The following is a 21,053-nucleotide window of genomic DNA, read 5'->3' as shown; positions in this document are numbered from 1 at the left end:
AAATGGGAATCGGGTATGATAGACTATTTGGGAATACGCCTTCCAAAGCATCCCTCCGACCTGTCCAGGGCCAACATCTCAGAGGCGGTGAATGCTACATCCAGGGAACACCTATGACTTTCTTATGTTGGCAGGGCCAACCTCATTAAGATAGTGACCAATCAGAATAGAATCAGGCCCACCATTCCATACCATTGCCTTAGCCAAATCATTATGGACACCAGATACCAGGGGCGTATAACCAAAGGCTCATGTGCAACCTCCTCCTTATGGGACCCTCCTCTGTAGTTAGCACTTGGAAGCACAATGCAGTCTTAGCTCTTACAGACTGTATTGTGCTTGCGCAAATCTCTGAGGAAATAAAGCAGTGCAGGGAACAATTTTCTGCAGATTTCCTTGCTGAGCATTTACAAAATTCTGACAAAATCGCTACTGCACCATTTACACAGAGATTTCTGCAGAAATGCTGCTGCCATCAGGAAACTGCAGGGAAGATGAGTATTGAAAAAATGGGTCAAGGGTGTGCAGTGTGGGGCCCCTTAGACTCAGGGCTTATGTTCACAACACAGGCTGCAACTATTATAGATACACCAATACTGGATAATCTAATTAAAGAAACATTACTAACAAAAAATCATAGCCTAATTCACTAGCAGCAGCATGCTATGGATGAGAGCACACCAGCACAGATAAGAAGACCCTGTGTGTTATTATGTGCTGCTGTCTCACTATCCTGTCAGGGGTTCCTACAAGGGAGTAAAATGAGAGGATCCAACTCTCCATTGATGGCAACCATTGATGGAGAGCACACCACTGGCCCTCCGGAGCTCCTATATATCTACTAGTTACAGTAGTATGTGGTGCCACTGACTGGCTGAGAATAACACATATGTGGAATCTCTGTATGTTCTATGTATTTATCACTTGACCTTCTCATGAGTTCTCTTGGTTTTTTTCATCCTTAGCGTCCAGATACAATGGCCAGGATATCAAAGAAGAACCTGAAATATATGTCTGTCTTACTGACTGCTTCCATTCTCCTGAGATTCTTCGCGGGCCCTTTGAACCTTCTGTTGGATCACCAGAGACCTCCATGTACCTGCTGTCATCGTAGACTAACCACAGATTCTATTACACCACTAGAAGACAACCGGACATTTATCATAGCTCCATATTTCGAACACCGAATACACAATAACCGCACAATCCGTATCATCAGCATTATTCACCATACAGAGGTGAAGGAGCTGTACTGCTGGTTTTGTTGTACATTATCTAAATCAGTGGAGGTATCTCAGGCTCAGATAGACATACTTGGTTATCGGTTCGACTTTCCCTATGGTACTACGTACCTCATCTGCATGGAGCCACCAGGTTGCTATGCCAAGTACCTATCTGTCCATACGTCTCCTACGGGGAACATGATGCAGTTACCACTGTTCCAAATACAAAATCAGGAAATTAAACCGTTCTCCGCCAACTTCACGGTCTGCATTTCCACCATGTTTGGGAATTACAGTAACGTCTTACAGTTCATACAGGCGGTGGAGATGTACCGGATACTGGGTGCCCAACGGGTCATGATCTACCTTAATAACTGCAGTACCCAGGTGGAAAAAGTTATGCAATACTATGTAGCAGAAGGTATCATAGAACTGGTACCATGGCCAATCCAACGTTACTTGAGCATATCACAAGGATGGCACTATCGCTTTGAAGCCAAGGATATTGGGTATTACGGTCAAATGACAACGCTCAATGACTGCATCTATCGAAACATGTATAGGAGTAAGTTTGTGATGCTTAATGATATTGATGAAATCATTTTGCCAATCAAACACCAGACATGGGACGGCCTAATGGAAAGTCTCCAGCAACAGCACCCAGGAGTTGGGGTTTTTATCATTCAAAATTTCATTTTCCCTCGAACTGTCACCATTAACGGAAACTTCCCCAATGTTTCATCTTGGAAGAGTTTGCCAGGAATCAATATACTGGAGCACGTTCTTCATGAGCCTGAAAAACTGGGCTATGTCAGTCCTAAAATTATTATGGATCCTAGGAAGGTCTATCAAACGTGTGTACACAAAGTTCCAATATTAATTGGGGACCATAAAAAAGTCTCTGCGGAGACAGCCCTGCTTTACCATTGCAGAGACCCTCGCCAGAAAAATTTACCCAAGACATCTTTAATAGAAGATACAACTATTTGGAGATATAATGCTTCGTTGATTCGAAATGTTAATAAGGTCCTGAGCCAAGTAGATTTATAGTCATAAGAACCCAAGAAACTGGTCATTAAAGTCAGATTTTTCTTTTGGGATCAGCCAGATTTGGCATTGTCACCTTTTTTATATAGGGATTAATTAAACGGATTTCAGGCATTACATTCTCAGGTTTTCTATGAGGGCAAATACAAAGTTCTGATTGTGGCCATTAAGGGGTCTATCTACTAATGGGGTATACACATGTAACAATGGCCCTTATTCTGGTTGACTAGGTCGGATGTGAATTTGCATCCTTGCAAGTCACCCTAACCCCAGCCTTGCGAATGGTTAGCCGGCGCCACCCATTCGCAAGCGGGATTCATTCGCAAGGCTTGCGAATGGATGTTTAACATGAACATCCATTTGCATGCCAGAGGGAACCTCCCCCATCTTTCGATGGCCGCCGACCATCGAATGATGGTGAAGGCACACAATATGTAAGGGTGGTCCAGAGCACCATTACACATGCGTGTAGAATTCCAGGGATTTGGGTGGGCAACTGACACCTGGTTATGTCAGCTGTCCGCCTCATGCACGTGCGTCACGGACGCATTAGCATGTGTATGCCCAGTGTTCTCATGGGAATGCTGGGCATTCACATATGCTAATGGTCCAGCCCTGCACCCCATGCCCTTCTCAGTCCCCACATTCGCACGGCTGGGAACGTACATTCGCACGGCTGGGAACGTGCACCCGGGGAACAGACTTTAGCCAAGTTCGCAGGCACACAGTGTATACACGTGCACAGAAATGCTGCTGTGCATGCACATACCCAAAACATCGGTCCCGTACGAACGAACGGCCGCTGAGAATGAACCTAATAAGGGCCAATCTATGTAGATGAGCATTCTGAGCGATACTAAAATGCTCAGCACACAGCAATGCACAGCGCTGTGTGCTGAGCGACCTCCGGTGAGAACACTGGCCCTGACATCCGGCAATTATAGATTAATCCTGCATGCTGGATATGAATTGCCGTGCAAGAAAAAATGCGGGCCACACATCACTATGGCCCCTACAGACATAGCGATGTAGGGGCATCAGAAAATGGCCAGATTTGGTGTAGGCTCCATATGCCTTGTAGAGAGATAAATTAGACAGAGATAAACTACAAACCAACCTGCTCATGTCATTTTTGAAACCTGGCAGCTAGCACATGATTGGATGGTGCTTTGGGCCTGATTCAGACCAGGTAACACTGACCATTGAATGATCTCTCTCACTTTCGGTAATAAAAGTCAGTCTAGGTCAGGGCTGGCCAAATCAGTCCTCGAGATCTACCAACGGTCCATGTTTTCCAAATTACCTAGCTGGTGCACAGCTGTAGTCCAGGGTTGCCGACTTTTAAATGCTCCTCTCCGGGAGAAGCCCGGAGAGGACACTTTCCTTATCCGATCGGGGGCGGGGCTTGACTGTGACGTCATTAAGCCCCACCCCCATTACGGGAAATAGGTGAAATAACGGTACTTGTGCAGTTTCACGGCGCCAGCATGGCACCGTGCGTCTGAGTCCCCTTGCGGGGCTCGCTTCGCTCGCCCACGCTGCGGGCTCGTGGCTTGCTACGCTCCCCCCCTATTTAAAATCAACTCCATGCCAACATGGATAGTGGGGGTATGAACTATCCATGTTGGCATGGAGTTAAGTTACTTTTTTTAACATAGTTTGTGGCGAGCGTAGAGCCCGGAAGTAGCACGGCGCCATGCTGGCGCCGTGAAACTACACAAGTACCGAAATTACTTATCTCCATGGAGGGGGCGGGGCTAAAATGACACGATTGTGCCATTTTAGCTCCGTCCCCTCCTCTGAGACCCCTGTATTTCGGCATTTACATGCCGTGATTCGGGGGGCTCAGGGGGTCCCCCAGATTCCGGGAGGGTTACCCACCCTACCGGGGGGCCAGGTGGGGGACCCGATTTTCAGGAGACTCCCAGGAATTCCGGGAGGGTCGGCATCCCTGCTGTAGTCAGGGCCCTCACTAGGAATAACGGGGCCCGAATTGACCCTCAGTCCGGGCCCCCCCATTACTATTACTGCATGGATTAACCCATTCTCCGGCACTTCCGTTTCTCCCTCTCTTTCCCTCCACCCATTATTATACTCTATGAAACATCCCCCCATAAACCATCCAATGTGCATTTTCTTTTATCTGGGCTTTTCCTCTTTGTATGATCCATTTCTTACATGTAATAAATAAATAAATCGCGTTGTCCCAATCAGTAGAAGCTGCCATGTTTCTCCTCTCTAGAAATGTGCAATATTTAATATGGACTAACATATCGTGCTCGCTGTGTTACAATGCTGGTCGGTGCAGGGCTGAGTCATTCATAGTAATCAATAAACGAATCAAAAATGTATTATATAGAACATCAATACATTCAATAAATATTTTTAATACATTTTATGTGTGTGTGTATATATGTATATATATATATATATATATATATATATATATATATATATATGTCCCAGCATGACAGAGGCTAAGAGCGTGAATGGGCGATGCGTCTCCATGGAGATGCATAGCTCAGCCCTGATTGGCTGAGTTATGCGTCTCCATGGAGCAGCGGCGTAGCACCCCGCCGCCCATTCAAACCCCCCCAATCCCCCGCAGCCTTACCTTTCGCACTGAGAATTGCACCTCTCGGTGTCGCAATCTTTCAGGTTGCACCAGTCCACTCAAACACAAACTAATTTAGAAGCTTACTTGAATAATAAAAAAACGACTAGAACCTTTTCTAACAGCACAGGCCCGGCTTAAATTAGATTTTTCAAAATAAAAATACTAGAAATGGGGTAATAAGTCGGGGGTAAATTATTGGCTTATGTCTAAACCCTACAGAAAATATTCTTTTATCACTTCTATTAAAGACCCTACCACCTATAAGACTTATTTTACTACTAAAGAAATATTATCATACTTTGAGGAATATTACAGATCCCTTTATAAGGACTTTCCGGTACAGGGGGCCAAACAGGAATCTCTCCTAAACTCTGCTAACCTGCCTCCCCTAAGTCAGGAACAAAGGAATAGCCTTATGACGGAAATAACCGGCGAAGAACTTAGGGCCTTATTCTAGTTCACTCTTTCTTACAAAATCCTTCTTAGATGGACAAAACCATATGCACTGCAGGGGGGCAGATGTAAAATGTGCAGAGAGAATTAGATTTGGGAGAGTTATTTTGTTTCTGTGCAGGGTAAATACTGGCTGCTTTATTTTTACACTGCAACACAGATCTCACTCTGAAGTAAAACCCCACCCAAATCTAACTCTCTCTGCACAAGTAGCATCTGCCCCACCTGCAGTGCATATGGTTTTGTCCATCTAAAAAGGATTTTGTCAGAAAGAGTGAACTAGAATAAGGCTCTTAATTCTGTCATAAAAGATTTACATTCTCACAAGGCTCCTGGCCCGGATGGGTTCTCTGGAGTATATTTTAGGATGTTGGAGACAGAGGTCACCCCAACATTGTTGGAAATGTATAATACTATACTGAAAGACAGGCCCCTCTTTCCATCTTTCACTGAGGCGTATACTTCTCTGATCCCCAAACCAGGCAAAGACCCCCAGCTGGCGGAATCGTATAGACCGATTTCTCTATTGAACGTTGATTTTAAAATGCTCACCAAAATTATAGCTAATATATGACAGTCACTGGCACCAGCTTTGCTCACGTCTCATCAAACTGGATTTGTCAGAGGTCGCCATTCAGTAAAAGCCATACGACTGGCTATAGCAGCTATAATAGCAGAGGCTCAAAAGACGCACCCTAGGGGAATGTTATTGAGCTTAGACACAAATAAAGCTTTCGATTCCGTTGCCTGGCCTTACCTCTTCGCAGTTTTGGAGAAGAGAAACTTTGATGACTCCTTTAAATGTAGATGTAATTAAATATTTTTATTCCATGCCTTCAACAACCTTAATAATAAACGGACAGAGAGGGGAGCAAATTCAGATGTTCAGAGGCACCCGCCAAGGTTGCTCTCTCTCCCCTCTGTTGTTTAATATATGTATTGATCCCTTATTTCGGATTTTACAATCTTGGAAATCCTTTGAGAGCATAATGGTCGGAGTTAAAATTGTCGGCATTTGCGGACGACTTACTTTTATACATTGGAAACCCAGAGCAGGCACTGGAACAAATCTTGGGCAGACTCGATGACTTTGGGGAGATATCGGGCTACACAGTTAATTTATCCAAATCTTCAGGACTATTGCTGCACCCTCATGTGTTAATACCAAATTGGGGCAGACATAGGTGCCGATTTATGTTTTTTGCTGGTGGGTGCTCAAGCAAAAAATATAGGGGAGTAGCTTCATGGGGAAGGGGTGCGGCCTCAAAATAATACCAATTTATATTACGCAGCACAGTTGCCTCCAATATTCAAATTACGGCAGCAGAGTTCCCCTTTTTACACATTACAGCAGCAGAGTCCTCCTTTTTGCACATTACGGCCAAATACATAAATGCCCCCACAGTGCCAAGTACATACGGTATGATAGACTATTTGGGAATACGCCTTCCAAAGCATCCCTCCGACCTGTCCAGGGCCAACATCTCAGAGGCGGTGAATGCTACATCCAGGGAACACCTATGACTTTCTTAGTGACCAATCAGAATAGAATCAGGCCCACCATTCCATACCATTGCCTTAGCCAAATCATTATGGACACCAGATACCAGGGGCGTATAACCAAAGGCTCATGTGCAACCTCCTCCTTATGGGACCCTCCTCTGTAGTTAGCACTTGGAAGCACAATGAAGTCTTAGCTCTTACAGACTGTATTGTGCTTGCGCAAATCTCTGAGGAAATAAAGCAGTGCAGGGAACAATTTTCTGCAGATTTCCTTGCTGAGCATTTCCAAAATTCTGACAAAATCGCTACTGCACCATTTACACAGAGATTTGTGCAGAAATGCTGCTGCCATCAGGAAACTGCAGGGAAGATGAGTATTGAAAAAATGGGTCAAGGGTGTGCAGTGTGGGGCCCCTTAGACTCAGGGCTTATGTTCACAACACAGGCTGCAACTATTATAGATACGCCAATACTGGATACTCTAATTAAAGAAACATTACTAACAAAAAATCATAGCCTAATTCACTAACAGCAGCATGCTATGGATGAGAGCACACCAGCACAGATAAGAAGACCCTGTGTGTTATTATGTGCTGCTGTCTCACTATCCTGTCAGGGGTTCCTACAAGGGAGTAAAATGAGAGGATCCAACTCGCCAATGATGGCAACCATTGATGGAGAGCACACTACTGGCCCTCCGGAGCTACTATATATCTACTAGTTACAGTAGTATGTGGCGCCACTGACTGGCTGAGAATAACACATATGTGGAATCTCTGTATGTTCTATGTATTTATCACTTGACCTTCTCATGAGTTCTCTTGGTTTTTTTCATCCTTAGCTTCCAGATACAATGGGCAGGATATCAAAGAAGAACCTGAAATATATGTCTGTCTTACTGATGGCTTCCTTTCTCCTGAGATTCTTCGCAGGCCCTTTGAACCTTCTGTTGGATCACCAGAGACCTCCATGTACCTGCTGTCATCGTAGAATAACCACAGATTCTATTACACCACTAGAAGACAACCGGACATTTATCATAGCTCCATATTTCGAACACCGAATACACAATAACCGCACAGTCCGTATCATCAGCATTATTCACCATACAGAGGTGAAGGAGCTGTACTGCTGGTTTTGTTGTACATTATCTAAATCAGTGGAGGTATCTCAGGCTCAGATAGACATACTTGGTTATCGGTTCGACTTTCCCTATGGTACTACGTACCTCATCTGCATGGAGCCACCAGGTTGCTATGCCAAGTACCTATCTGTCCATACGTCTCCTACGGGGAACATGATGCAGTTACCCCTGTTCCAAATCCAAAATCAGGAAATTAAACCGTTCTCCGCCAACTTCACGGTCTGCATTTCCACCATGTTTGGGAATTACAGTAACGTCTTACAGTTCATACAGGCGGTGGAGATGTACCGGATACTGGGTGCCCAACGGATCACACTCTACCTTAATAACTGCAGTACCCAGGTGGAAAAAGTTGTGCAATACTATGTAGCAGAAGGTATCATAGAACTGGTACCATGGCCAATCCAACGTTACTTGAGCATATCACAAGGATGGCACTATCGCTTTGAAGCCAAGGATATTGGGTATTACGGTCAAATGACAACGCTTAATGACTGCATCTATCGAAACATGTATAGGAGTAAGTTTGTGATGCTTAATGATATTGATGAAATCATTCTGCCAATCAAACACCAGACATGGGACGGCCTAATGGAAAGTCTCCAGCAACAGCACCCAGGAGTTGGGGTTTTTATCATTCAAAATTTCATTTTCCCTCGAACTGTCACCATTAACGGAAACTTCCCCAATGTTTCATCTTGGAAGAGTTTGCCAGGAATCAATATACTGGAGCACGTTCTTCATGAGCCTGAAAAACTGGGCTATGTCAGTCCTAAAATTATTATGGATCCTAGGAAGGTCTATCAAACGTGTGTACACAAAGTTCCAATATTAATTGGGGACCATAAAAAAGTCTCTGCGGAGACAGCCCTGCTTTACCATTGCAGAGACCCTCGACAGAAAAATTTACCCAAGACATCTCTAATAGAAGATACAACTCTTTGGAGATATAATGCTTCGTTGATTCGAAATGTTAATAAGGTCCTGAGCCAAGTAGATTTATAGTCATAAGAACCCAAGAAACTGGTCATTAAAGTCAGATTTTTCTTTTGGGATCAGCCAGATTTGGCATTGTCACCTTTTTTATATAGGGATTAATTAAACGGATTTCAGGCATTACATTCTCAGGTTTTCTATGAGGGCAAATACAAAGTTCTGATTGTGGCCATTAAGGGGTCTATCTACTAATGGGGTATACACATGTAACAATGGCCCTTATTCTGGTTGACTAGGTCGGATGTGAATTTGCATCCTTGCAAGTCACCCTAACCCCAGCCTTGCGAATGGTTAGCCGGCGCCACCCATTCGCAAGCGGGATTCATTCGCAAGGCTTGCGAATGGATGTTTAACATGAACATCCATTTGCATGCCAGAGGGAACCTCCCCCATCTTTCGATGGCCGCCGACCATCGAATGATGGTGAAGGCACACAATATGTAAGGGTGGTCCAGAGCACCATTACACATGCGTGTAGAATTCCAGGGATTTGGGTGGGCAACTGACACCTGGTTATGTCAGCTGTCCGCCTCATGCACGTGTGTCACGGAGGCATTAGCATGTGTATGCCCAGTGTTTTCATGGGAATGCTGGGCATTCACATATGCTAATGGTCCAGCCCTGCACCCCATGCCCTTCTCAGTCCCCACATTCGCACGGCTGGGAACGTGCACCCGGGGAACAGACTTTAGCCAAGTTCGCAGGCACACAGTGTATACACGTGCACAGAAATGCTGCTGTGCATGCACATACCCAAAACATCGGTCCCCGTGCGAACGAACGGCCGCTGCGAATGAACCTAATAAGGGCCAATCTGTGTAGATGAGCATTCTGAGCGATACTAGAATGCTCAGCACACAGCGCTGCACAGCGCTGTGTGCTGAGCGACCTCCGGTGAGAACACTGGCCCTGACACCTGGCAATTATAGATTTATCCAGCATGCTGAATATGAATTGCCGGGCAAGAAACATGCGGGCCACACATCACTATGGCCCCTACAGACATAGCGATGTAGGGGCATCAGAAAATGGCCAGATTTGGTGTAGGCTCCATATGCCTTGTAGAGAGATAAATTAGACAGAGATAAACTACAAACCAACCTGCTCATGTCATTTTTGAAACCTGGCAGCTAGCACATGATTGGATGGTGCTTTAGGCCTGATTCAGACTAGGTAACACTGACCATTGAATGATCTCTCACTTTTGGTAATAAAAGTCAGTCTAGGTCAGGGCTGGCCAAATCAGTCCTCGAGATCTACCAACGGTCCATGTTTTCCAAATGACCTAGCTGGTGCACAGCCGTAGTCCAGGGTTGCCGACTTTTAAATGCTCCTCTCCGGGAGAAGCCCGGAGAAGAGAATTTCCTTATCCGATCGGGGGCGGGGCTTGACTGTGACGTCATTAAGCCCCACCCCCATTACGGGAAATAGGTGAAATAACGGTACTTGTGTAGTTTCACGGCGCCAGCATGGCACCGTGCGTCTGAGTCCCCTTGCGGGGCTCGCTTCACTCGCCCACGCTTCGCTCGCCCGCGCTGCGGGCTCGGTGGCTTGCTACGCTCGCCACGCTATTTAAAATCAACTCCATGCCAACATGGATAGTGGGGGTATGAACTATCCATGTTGGCATGGAGTTAAGTTACTTTTTTTAACATAGTTTGTGGCGAGCGTAGAACCCGGAAGTAGCACGGCGCCATGCTGGCGCCGTGAAACTACACAAGTACCGAAATTACTTATCTCCATGGAGGGGGCGGGGCTAAAATGACACGATTGTGCCATTTTAGCTCCGCCCCCTCCTCTGAGACCCCTGGATTTCGGCATTTACATGCTGCGATTCGGGGGTCTCAGGGGGTCCCCCAGATTCCGGGAGGGTTACCCACCCTACCGGGGGGCCAGGTGGGGGACCCGATTTTCGGGAGACTCCCAGGAATTCCGGGAGGGTCAGCATCCCTGCTGTAGTCAGGGCCCTCACTAGGAATCACGGGGCCCGAATTGACCCTCAGTCCGGGCCCCCCCATTACTATTACTGCATGGATTAACCCATTCTCCGGCACTTCCGTTTCTCCCTCTCTTTCCCTCCACCCATTATTATACTCTATGAAACATCCCCCCATAAACCATCCAATGTGCGTTTTCTTTTGAGTCATTCATAGTAATCAATAAACTAATCAAAAATGTATTATATAGAACATCAATACATTCAATAAATATTTCTAATACATTTTATGTGTGTGTGTGTGTGTGTGTGTGTGTATATATATATATATGTCCCAGCGTGACAGAGGCTAAGAGCGTGAATGGGCGATGCGTCTCCATGGAGATGCATAGCTCAGCCCTGATTGGCTGAGTTATGCGTCTACATGGAGCAGCGGCGTAGCACCCCGCCTCCCATTCAAACCCCCCCAATCCCCCGCAACCTTAACTTTCGCACTGAGAATTGCACCTCTCGGTGTCGCAATCTTTCAGGTTGCACCAGTCCACTCAAACACAAACTAATTTAGAAGTTTACTTGAATAATAAAAAACGACTAGAACCTTTTCTAACAGCGCAGGCCCGGCTTAAATTAGATTTTTCAAAACAAAAATACTAGAAATGGGGTAATAAGTCGGGGGGAAATTATTGGCCCTTATGTCTAAACCCTACAGAAAATATTCTTTTATCACTTCTATTAAAGACCCTACCACCTATAAGACTTATTTTACTACTAAAGAAATATTATCATACTTTGAGGAATATTACAGATCCCTTTATAAGGACTTCCCGGTACAGGGGGCCAAACAGGAATCTCTCCTAAACTCTGCTAACCTGCCTCCCCTAAGTCAGGAACAAAGGAATAGCCTTATGACGGAAATAACCGGCGAAGAACTTAGGGCCTTATTCTAGTTCACTCTTTCTGACAAAATCCTTCTTAGATGGACAAAACCATGTGCACTGCAGGGGGGCAGATGTAAAACGTGCAGAGAGAATTAGATTTGGGAGAGTTATTTTGTTTCTGTGCAGGGTAAATACTGGCTGCTTTATTTTTACACTGCAACACAGATCTCACTCTGAAGTAAAACCCCACCCAAATCTAACTCTCTCTGCACAAGTAACATCTGCCCCACCTGCAGTGCATATGGTTTTGTCCATCTAAGAAGGATTTTGTCAGAAAGAGGGAACTAGCATAAGGCCCTTAATTCTGTCATAAATGATTTACATTCCCACAAGGCTCCTGGCCCGGATGGGTTCTCTGGAGTATATTTTAGGATGTTGGAGACAGAGGTCACCCCAACATTGTTGGAAATGTATAATACTATACTGAAAGACAGGCCCCTCTTTCCATCTTTCACTGAGGCGTATACTTCTCTGATCCCCAAACCAGGCAAAGACCCCCAGCTGGCGGAATCGTATAGACCGATTTCTCTATTGAACATTGATTTTAAAATGCTCACCAAAATCATAGCTAATATATGACAGTCACTGGCACCAGCTTTGCTCATGTCTCATCAAACTGGATTTGTCAGAGGTCGCCATTCAGTAAAAGCCATACGACTGGCTATAGCAGCTGTAGTGGCAGAGGCTCAAAAGACGCACCCTAGGGGAATGTTATTGAGCTTAGACACAAATAAAGCTTTCGATTCCGTTGCCTGGCCTTACCTCTTCGCAGTTTTGGAGAAGAGAAACTTTGATGACTCCTGTAAATGTAGATGTAATTGAATATTTTTATTCCATGCCTTCAACAACATTATTAATAAACGGACAGAGAGGGGAGCAAATTCAGATGTTCAGAGGCACCCGCCAAGGTTGCCCTCTCTCCCCTCTGTTGTTTAATATATGTATTGATCCCTTATTTCAGATTTTACAATCTTGGAAATCCTTTGAGAGCATAATGGTCGGAGTTAAAATTGTCGGCATTTGCGGACGACTTACTTTTATACATTGGAAACCCAGAGCAGGCACTGGAACAAATCTTGGGCAGACTCAATGACTTTGGGGAGATATCGGGCTACACAGTTAATTTATCCAAATCTTCAGGACTATTGCTGCACCCTCATGTGTTAATACCAAATTGGGGCAGACATACAGTAGGTGCCGATTTATGTTTTTGCTGGTGGGTGCTCAAGCAAAAAATATAGGGGAGTAGCTTCATGGGGAAGGGGTACGGCCTCAAAAGAATACCAATTTATATTACGCAGCACAGTTGCCTCCAATATTCAAATTACGGCAGCAGAGTTCCCCTTTTTACACATTACAGCAGCAGAGTCCTCCTTTTTGCACATTACGGCCAAATACATAAATGCCCCCATAGTGCCAAGTACATACGGTAAATGCCCCCACAATGCCAATTACATAAATGCTCCCACAGTGCCAATTACATAAATGCCCCCCACAGTGCCAAATACATAAATGCCCCCACAGTGCAGGTACATAAATGCTACTCAGTCGCACAGAACGCCCTACTCAGCCGCAAAGTACACCGAGAGCATGCACATGCTGTGTGGCCCCAGTCCGCATATTACTCCGCGGATGGAATACACTCTTCCCGCCATCCTGGCATACTATTTGCCAGGTGGCGGGTCCGGCGATGCGAGTGCTGCAGCCGCAAATTACCAAGTTAATATGGCGGCCCAGCAGCAGGACTCGGACCCGTGGGTGCTCATCAATTTTCATGGGTGCTCAGGCCCTTGAGCACCCACAGAATCAGCACCTATGGGGGCAGACATATCCCGGTTAAATGGGAATCGGGTATTATAGACTATTTGGGAATACGCCTTCCAAAGCACCCCTCCGACCTGTCCAGGGCCAACATCTCAGAGGCAGTGAATGCTACATCCAGGGAACACCTAAGACTTTCTTATGTTGGCAGGGCCAACCTCATTAAGATAGTGACCAATCAGAATAGAATCAGGCCCACCATTCCATACCATTGCCTTAGCCAAATCATTATGGACACCAGATACCAGGGGCGTATAACCAAAGGCTCATGTGCAACCTCCTCCTTATGGGACCCTCCTCTGTAGTTAGCACTTGGAAGCACAATGCAGTCTTAGCTCTTACAGACTGCGCAAATCTCTGAGGAAATAAAGCAGTGCAGGGAACAATTTTCTGCAGATTTCCTTGCTGAGCATTTCCAAAATTCTGACAAAATCGCTACTGCACCATTTACACAGAGATTTCTGCAGAAATGCTGCTGCCATCAGGAAACTGCAGGGAAGATGAGTATTGAAAAAATGGGTCAAGGGTGTGCAGTGTGGGGCCCCTTAGACTCAGGGCTTATGTTCACAACACAGGCTGCAACTATTATAGATACGCCAATACTGGATACTCTAAGTAAAGAAACATTACTAACAAAAACTCATAGCCTAAGTCACTAGCAGCAGCATGCTATGGATGAGAGCACACCAGCACAGATAAGAAGACCCTGTGTGTTTTTATGTGCTGCTGTCTCACTCTCCTACTATACTATATATCTACTAGTTACAGTAGTATGTGGTGCCACTCACTGGCTGAGAATAACACATATGTGGAATCTCTGTATGTTCTATGTATTTATCACTTGACCTTCTCATGAGTTCTCTTGGTTTTTTTCATCCTTAGCGTCCAGATACAATGGCCAGGATATCAAAGAAGAACCTGAAATATATGTCTGTCTTACTGACTGCTTCCATTCTCCTGAGATTCTTCGCGGGCCCTTTGAACCTTCTGTTGGATCACCAAAGACCTCCATGTACCTGCTGTCATCGTAGACTAACCACAGATTCTATTACACCACTAGAAGACAACCGGACATTTATCATAGCTCCATATTTCGAACACCGAATACACAATAACCGCACAATCCGTATCATCAGCATTATTCACCATACAGAGGTGAAGGAGCTGTACTGCTGGTTTTGTTGTACATTATCTAAATCAGTGGAGGTATCTCAGGCTCAGATAGACATACTTGGTTATCGGTTCGACTTTCCCTATGGTACTACGTACCTCATCTGCATGGAGCCACCAGGTTGCTATGCCAAGTACCTATCTGTCCATACGTCTCCTACGGGGAACATGATGCAGTTACCACTGTTCCAAATACAAAATCAGGAAATTAAACCGTTCTCCGCCAACTTCACGGTCTGCATTTCCACCATGTTTGGGAATTACAGTAACGTCTTACAGTTCATACAGGCGGTGGAGATGTACCGGATACTGGGTGCCCAACGGATCACACTCTACCTTAATAACTGCAGCACCCAGGTGGAAAAAGTTATGCAATACTATGTAGCAGAAGGTATCATAGAACTGGTACCATGGCCAATCCAACGTTACTTGAGCATATCACAAGGATGGCACTATCGCTTTGAAGCCAAGGATATTGGGTATTACGGTCAAATGACAACGCTCAATGACTGCATCTATCGGAACATGTATAGGAGTAAGTTTGTGATGCTTAATGATATTGATGAAATCATTCTGCCAATCAAACACCAGACATGGGACGGCCTAATGGAAAGTCTCCAGCAACAGCACCCAGGAGTTGGGGTTTTTATCATTCAAAATTTCATTTTCCCTCAAACTGTCACCATTAACGGAAACTTCCCCAATGTTTCATCTTGGAAGAGTTTGCCAGGAATCAATATACTGGAGCACGTTCTTCGTGAGCCTGAAAAACTGGGCTATGTCAGTCCTAAAATTATTATGGATCCTAGGAAGGTCTATCAAACATGTGTACACAAAGTTCCAAAATTAATTGGGGGCCATAAAAAAGTCTCTGCGGAGACAGCCCTGCTTTACCATTGCAGAGACCCTCGCCAGAACAATTTACCCAAGACCTCTCTAATAGAAGATACAACTATTTGGAGATATAATGCTTCATTGATTCGAAATGTTAATAAGGTCCTGAGCCGAATAGAATTATAGTCATAAGAACCCAAGAAACTGGTCATTAATGTCAGATTTTTCTTTTGGGATCAGCCAGATTTGACATTGTCACATATTTATATCAGGGGTTAATTAAACGGATTTCAGGCATTACATTCTCAGGTTTTCTATGAGGGCAAATACAAAGTTCTAATGGGGTCTACACATGTAGCCAGTGATGTAAGTTCGCCCTGATTGCCCGGAGGCAAGATAAATATTGGTGCCCCCCCAAAAACATATAAATATATGTGTGCATGTGTGTAAGTATGTATAAATGTATGTTAGGTAGTGAAAAACCCCATGTCAACCTTTTGACTGTAGACCTAGACATTGTCGAACTAGTGACGTGTCGAACTAATGACGTGTCGAACTAACGACCTGTCGAACTAATGACCTGTCCACCTAGAACCATGTCGACCTTTTCCTATGTTGACCTAGACTCATGTCGACCTTTTCCAATGTCGACCTAATGGTGTCGACCTAATGACTGTCAACCATCATACTGTAGACCAAATGACCGCATCCCCTTCAGTGTGGGCATCAACGATGAGCAAATTATTTTATCTATGTACAGATGGGTATGCAGTCAGTGGGTAAACAATGTCTAGGTCGACAGTCACTAGGTGGACCACTAATGGTCGACACCTAAAATGGGTCGACATACCTTAGTCGACACTGCCAACAGGTTGACATAAGCGTATGGTCGACACAGGTAAAGTCGACAGCCAAAAGCTCAACACTATTTTTGTGACTTTTTCACACACACACAAAAAGTGTTTTTCATACTTGAGCATAGAGCACAGCGAGCCATGCGGGGGGGCGTAGCACATATACACAGTGTCCATGTCAACATACGATGACATAGACACCAATAAATCATGAAAAACTCATGTCGACCTTGCCTATGTCGACCATAAGCTTGTGTCGACCTAAGCTATGTCAACCATTTTCCGGTGTTGACCTAGTCACTGTCAACCTAGACATTGGGCGGTATTCAATGAGCCTGATTCGCCATGTTTTTATGGCGAATTTGTGCTGTTTGGCGAATTTTTGACTAAAACGGTGAATCACCCTATTCAATGACCACATGGCGAATACATTTGAAGGTTTTTTTCGCCATGATTCACCGAGTAGCAATCGCTATCTTTTTATGGTGAAGTGGAATGTGAACTTTTAAAATAAAGTGTTTTGTTTTTTACATTTGGTGTCAAAAAAATCAGGAATTTTATTCTGAGGAGGGGCATGCTATTTTTATTCATGTGCTGTAAGCACATGAATATATATTTAATTTTAAAAAATATATATATATTTTTTTTTTACACAGCAGCCAGCAGGGGGTGCCGGAGCCGAGCCGCTCATTAGATATTCATATATTCACTGCACCCGATTGTTACCATCGGGTGTAGTGAATATACGCGCGGTCCCCTGCTGGTCCCCTGCTGCCTGGCACCCGGGGAGCCCACCTCCCCCCCACAAACGTTCTGGGGCAGGCAGAGAGACTACCATCTCTCTGCCTGGCACCGTCCTCAGGCTCCCTGTGGCAATCGCCGCAGGAGCTCATATTCGCCAGTCAGGGGCAGCGAGCCCCTGACTCGTTGAATACCGGAGCCAGCGAGGCTCCGGAACGTGGCGAATGTGCAGCGAATCCTAAAAAGGATTCGCTGCACCTCGCAGGTATTCTCATTGAATACCGCCCATTATCTATCATCTATACCTTAACTGCACAGATGTGTCCAAGTTCACCTATTCCCAAAGCGGGGCTAATAGGCCTCAGCACTGACTGTGCGGCTTAACCGCATCTCCGGCACTTTTGTTCCTCCCTCTCTTTCCCTCCATCCATTGTTATACTCTCATGTAATTATGGTAAGAAATGAAACATCCGCCATAAACCATCCAATGTGCATTTTCTTTTATCTCTTTGTATGATCCATCTCTTACATGTAATAAATAAATAAATCATGGGTAGTTGTTTCCTAGCACGGCGCCTACGATTTCCATCGAAGTGGGGGTTACATCTCATTGTAAGCACCCATCACATCTCATGGCATGGGTGCTTGTACAATGAAAAATCGCATTGCATGCCATTTAATGGCATGCGATCCTATGCGATTTTTCATTGTACAAGCACTCCTGTTAATTTAACGTGTAGATCGCATCGCATACCACTAAATAGGGTATGCGATGTCATGCGATGGGCGCCGTGCTAGGAAACAAGTACCAAATCATGTTGTCCCATTCCAATCAGTAAAAGCTGCCATGTTTCTCCTCTCTCTAGGAATGTGCAATATTCAATCAGCACATGCTGAATAACTGCATATACCTCCATATCAGGACAAACTGCATATACCCCCAAATCAGTCTTAGCAGCATGCACAACCCCCTACATATGACAGTGACTTACAGTAACTCTGGCAGGGCGGCTAAACGTTATTTTCAGCATCTGTAGCACTAGCTCACCTAGCACAGAAAAAATGTGCAGCACGCCACTAATGAGAAGCTTATCCTCTCAGCTCCCCCTGCTGGCGCCTGGGGGAAAATGCTTCTAATTTATAGTGCACGCTTTGCCGGGCAGTGCGCCGTGGCTTCTGGAGCAGGCATAGGCAGTCGCAGATCTATGTGCTGTGACCCTGCACCCCCGGGAAGGGTGCTACCCCCCCACCAATGCTAGGGCTGCGGACCCCAAGTTACGCCACTGCAAATGTATATATTAAAAAATGTACTATCCCAGGAAGGTTAAAAGACGCTAAAAACCTAATGCAGGGTTAACACAGAGACTGCATTTACCGCAGATGATAACTGTACAACAGGCAGAATTTTATTTGGTTCCTCATCAGAAGGAGAGAAGTCGTTTTCCCCAACTAATATTATTTGATGGAGAAATAGTGACTGTAATAAGCAATATGGTGTAAAGACTTTATACAGTTGGCTTCATGCTACAGTGACCGACACGCTTAGGCAAAGGATATGAAGCAAAGTGGAGAGAGGATATATACAGTGTTGTTACAGTGTTGTTACATTGTTAGAAAGCCAGCATTTATTACCTGATTCACTCTCACTTGTGGATTACAAATACAGTAAGCCCATTGCCAGGATACTCAGTGCGGGACTCCAATCTACAAAACAAAAATAGATGCTTTGGTTATAGGGACTACTGTACTTAATAGAAAGAGACTAATACCACTTTCACACTGCCAAAACGTTTTAAGAACCGGTATTTTTAAACGGTATTTAAAACGGTTCTGAGCCTTCACATTGCAGTAGATTACCGTTTTAAATACTGTTTAAGTACCATTCACATCAGTCAACCCGTTTAATCCCCTGAACACGTTTCAAGGCAGAATGCAGGGGACAGCCTATCACAGGTCTGTAATCTGTTGTTTGAACTAAATACCGTTTCAGAGGCATTCTCACTGCATAAAAAACGGCTCTGAAACGTGTAGGACTCTGCTTTTTAAATGTTTTGAAATACCGGTTATCTTTAACTGGTAAATCAACTCTGGCGCTTTCCCACTGCAGCCTTAAACGTGTTGAAATGGGGAAAAAACGGCAATATACCATTTAACAAGTGCAGTGTGAAAGGGGCATAAGTAACAGTTTACAGCTGCAGCAGGTATATTATTGTGCAATAATAAAGTAGTATTTTAGATATTGTCATTTTGATGTCATGTGAAAATGGTAACAGCATATCTGTGTTGAATATCTATACATAAATTGTCTTATAGTTCTGTGTTTTGTGGCCGTCGTAATCATAACTATCTTTGTTACGGTATAAATGTAATGTTTATTGCATATACCTGTTAATGTTTTAACTTGTAAAATAAAATACCTGATATATAAATGAAAGAAACATTGACATGGCCATTCCTACAGTTAATACACTTACCTGCTAGAAGAAAGGAAACGGGAATTAATATACTTTCCGGTTCATTACACAAGGGCCCCCGCATCAGTCCCTGAACGCCCTCCCCCCACCAGTCAAATACCGGAACTTGTGGGGTTTTTAGGAGGGGGCGGGGCTAAAATGATGCCATGCGGCGGGGCTGGTTATAGCCAGGTGGAGGGGGGGGGACCCCATGCTGTTATTTTTATTTATTTATTGTTACACTGATAAGCCTGCACTGACTGATCTATCTGATCCGCACAGGCTGCAAAACTCACCGCAAAAATATGTTCTACAGTAAATTTGCAAATGACAGAACATTATGGCCGAAAACGACCGTGTTCGATCGATGGTGTATGCATTCGTAAAAAGCTGAATATGGTTGACCATGCCGTATTATATACGGACGCTCAGCCACATTTGGCTGATAGTAAATCATCCGATGCGGGGTTCCCGACCGTATAACAGATCGAATGGGTATGAATGTGTGCATTCGTACCCATTCATTCTTAGTATATTTCCCCCTTAAAGTAGGCAAGTATGACTTTATATAAGGTTTCTCACGGCTACTTATAGGAAACCACTAGGAAACTAATTGTAACAAGATAGATAAACAAGTCCTGACATAAACCTCTGAGCGTCTGATGCTCCCGCCATACTTTTACCCCTAAAGAGATTCAGAAACCCCACCCCCTTAAACATCCTCCCTCCCACCCCTTCCCTTTCCACCTGCTCCCCTTTTTCCTGGAATAACCAAACAGAGTCATTTGTTTATGGCGAATTAAAGGTCACATTTATTAATCAGATTACAATATAATCTTAATCACTTAGGTGGCAAAGAAAGCACTGCGGTCCACCAGCCCTCGAACGTAACTGAATCAAGCCGACCGTGGGGGGGGCCATGGACCCTTTCTCACAACTGAAACCGGTAACCGACCTGGGTCCCCAACTTGCCCCCACCCCGACACCAGGCCTTCGGAGATCTGCACCCCCTTTATTGGGTGCCTCCGCTTCCTGGCGCCACACTTTGGCTGGCCCTCAGGTACTTCCGCCAACGCTAGGTTCTCAGAACCGTAGCCTGCCACCTTACCGTGACCTTCCCTCACCCTATGACTCAAACCTTCATAACGACCCACTGCACACAAATTACATAAAATTACCAACCACAGGAGACCCTCCGCTCAGGCAGGGTGTTAGCTATGCATCAATTCCGTTCTCCCATACCTGATGTACTTCTTGTAGCTAGCTGAGCACCACCTCCCGATGCATTTTATCTCTGATAAGAATAATTTAAGGCTCTTTGAG

General features: G+C 44.8%; 3 protein-coding genes across 3 annotated transcripts; all 3 read left to right on the top strand.

Moving 5' to 3' along the window:
* The first annotated feature begins 897 nt into the window (after positions 1-897).
* On the top strand, positions 898-2,615 carry LOC146036523 (beta-1,4-galactosyltransferase galt-1-like). Its single transcript, XM_083160502.1, has one exon. It carries the CDS (start codon positions 978-980, stop codon positions 2,271-2,273), a length of 1,296 nt encoding a protein of 431 aa, XP_083016628.1. The 5' UTR covers positions 898-977; the 3' UTR covers positions 2,274-2,615.
* A 5,081-nt stretch (positions 2,616-7,696) lies between these two features.
* LOC146036807 (beta-1,4-galactosyltransferase galt-1-like) lies at positions 7,697-9,334 on the top strand. Its single transcript, XM_083160682.1, has one exon. It carries the CDS (start codon positions 7,697-7,699, stop codon positions 8,990-8,992), a length of 1,296 nt encoding a protein of 431 aa, XP_083016808.1. The 3' UTR covers positions 8,993-9,334.
* A 5,238-nt stretch (positions 9,335-14,572) lies between these two features.
* On the top strand, positions 14,573-15,868 carry LOC146036806 (beta-1,4-galactosyltransferase galt-1-like). Its single transcript, XM_083160681.1, has one exon. It carries the CDS (start codon positions 14,573-14,575, stop codon positions 15,866-15,868), a length of 1,296 nt encoding a protein of 431 aa, XP_083016807.1.
* Positions 15,869-21,053: the final 5,185 nt, after the last annotated feature.

This window comes from Crinia signifera, chromosome 9 (genome assembly GCF_055691185.1).
Source record: "Crinia signifera chromosome 9, ASM5569118v1, whole genome shotgun sequence".
Taxonomy (NCBI): domain Eukaryota; kingdom Metazoa; phylum Chordata; class Amphibia; order Anura; family Myobatrachidae; genus Crinia; species Crinia signifera.
The sequence above is the reverse complement of the archived record's forward strand: the minus strand, read 5'-3'. Positions and strand labels throughout refer to the sequence as shown.

What these genes read in the sequence shown, in the direction of transcription:
- LOC146036523 (XM_083160502.1), top strand. Translation starts at nt 978, where the DNA reads ATGGCCAGGATATCAAAGAAGAACCTGAAATATATGTCTGTCTTACTG.
- LOC146036807 (XM_083160682.1), top strand. Translation starts at nt 7,697, where the DNA reads ATGGGCAGGATATCAAAGAAGAACCTGAAATATATGTCTGTCTTACTG.
- LOC146036806 (XM_083160681.1), top strand. Translation starts at nt 14,573, where the DNA reads ATGGCCAGGATATCAAAGAAGAACCTGAAATATATGTCTGTCTTACTG.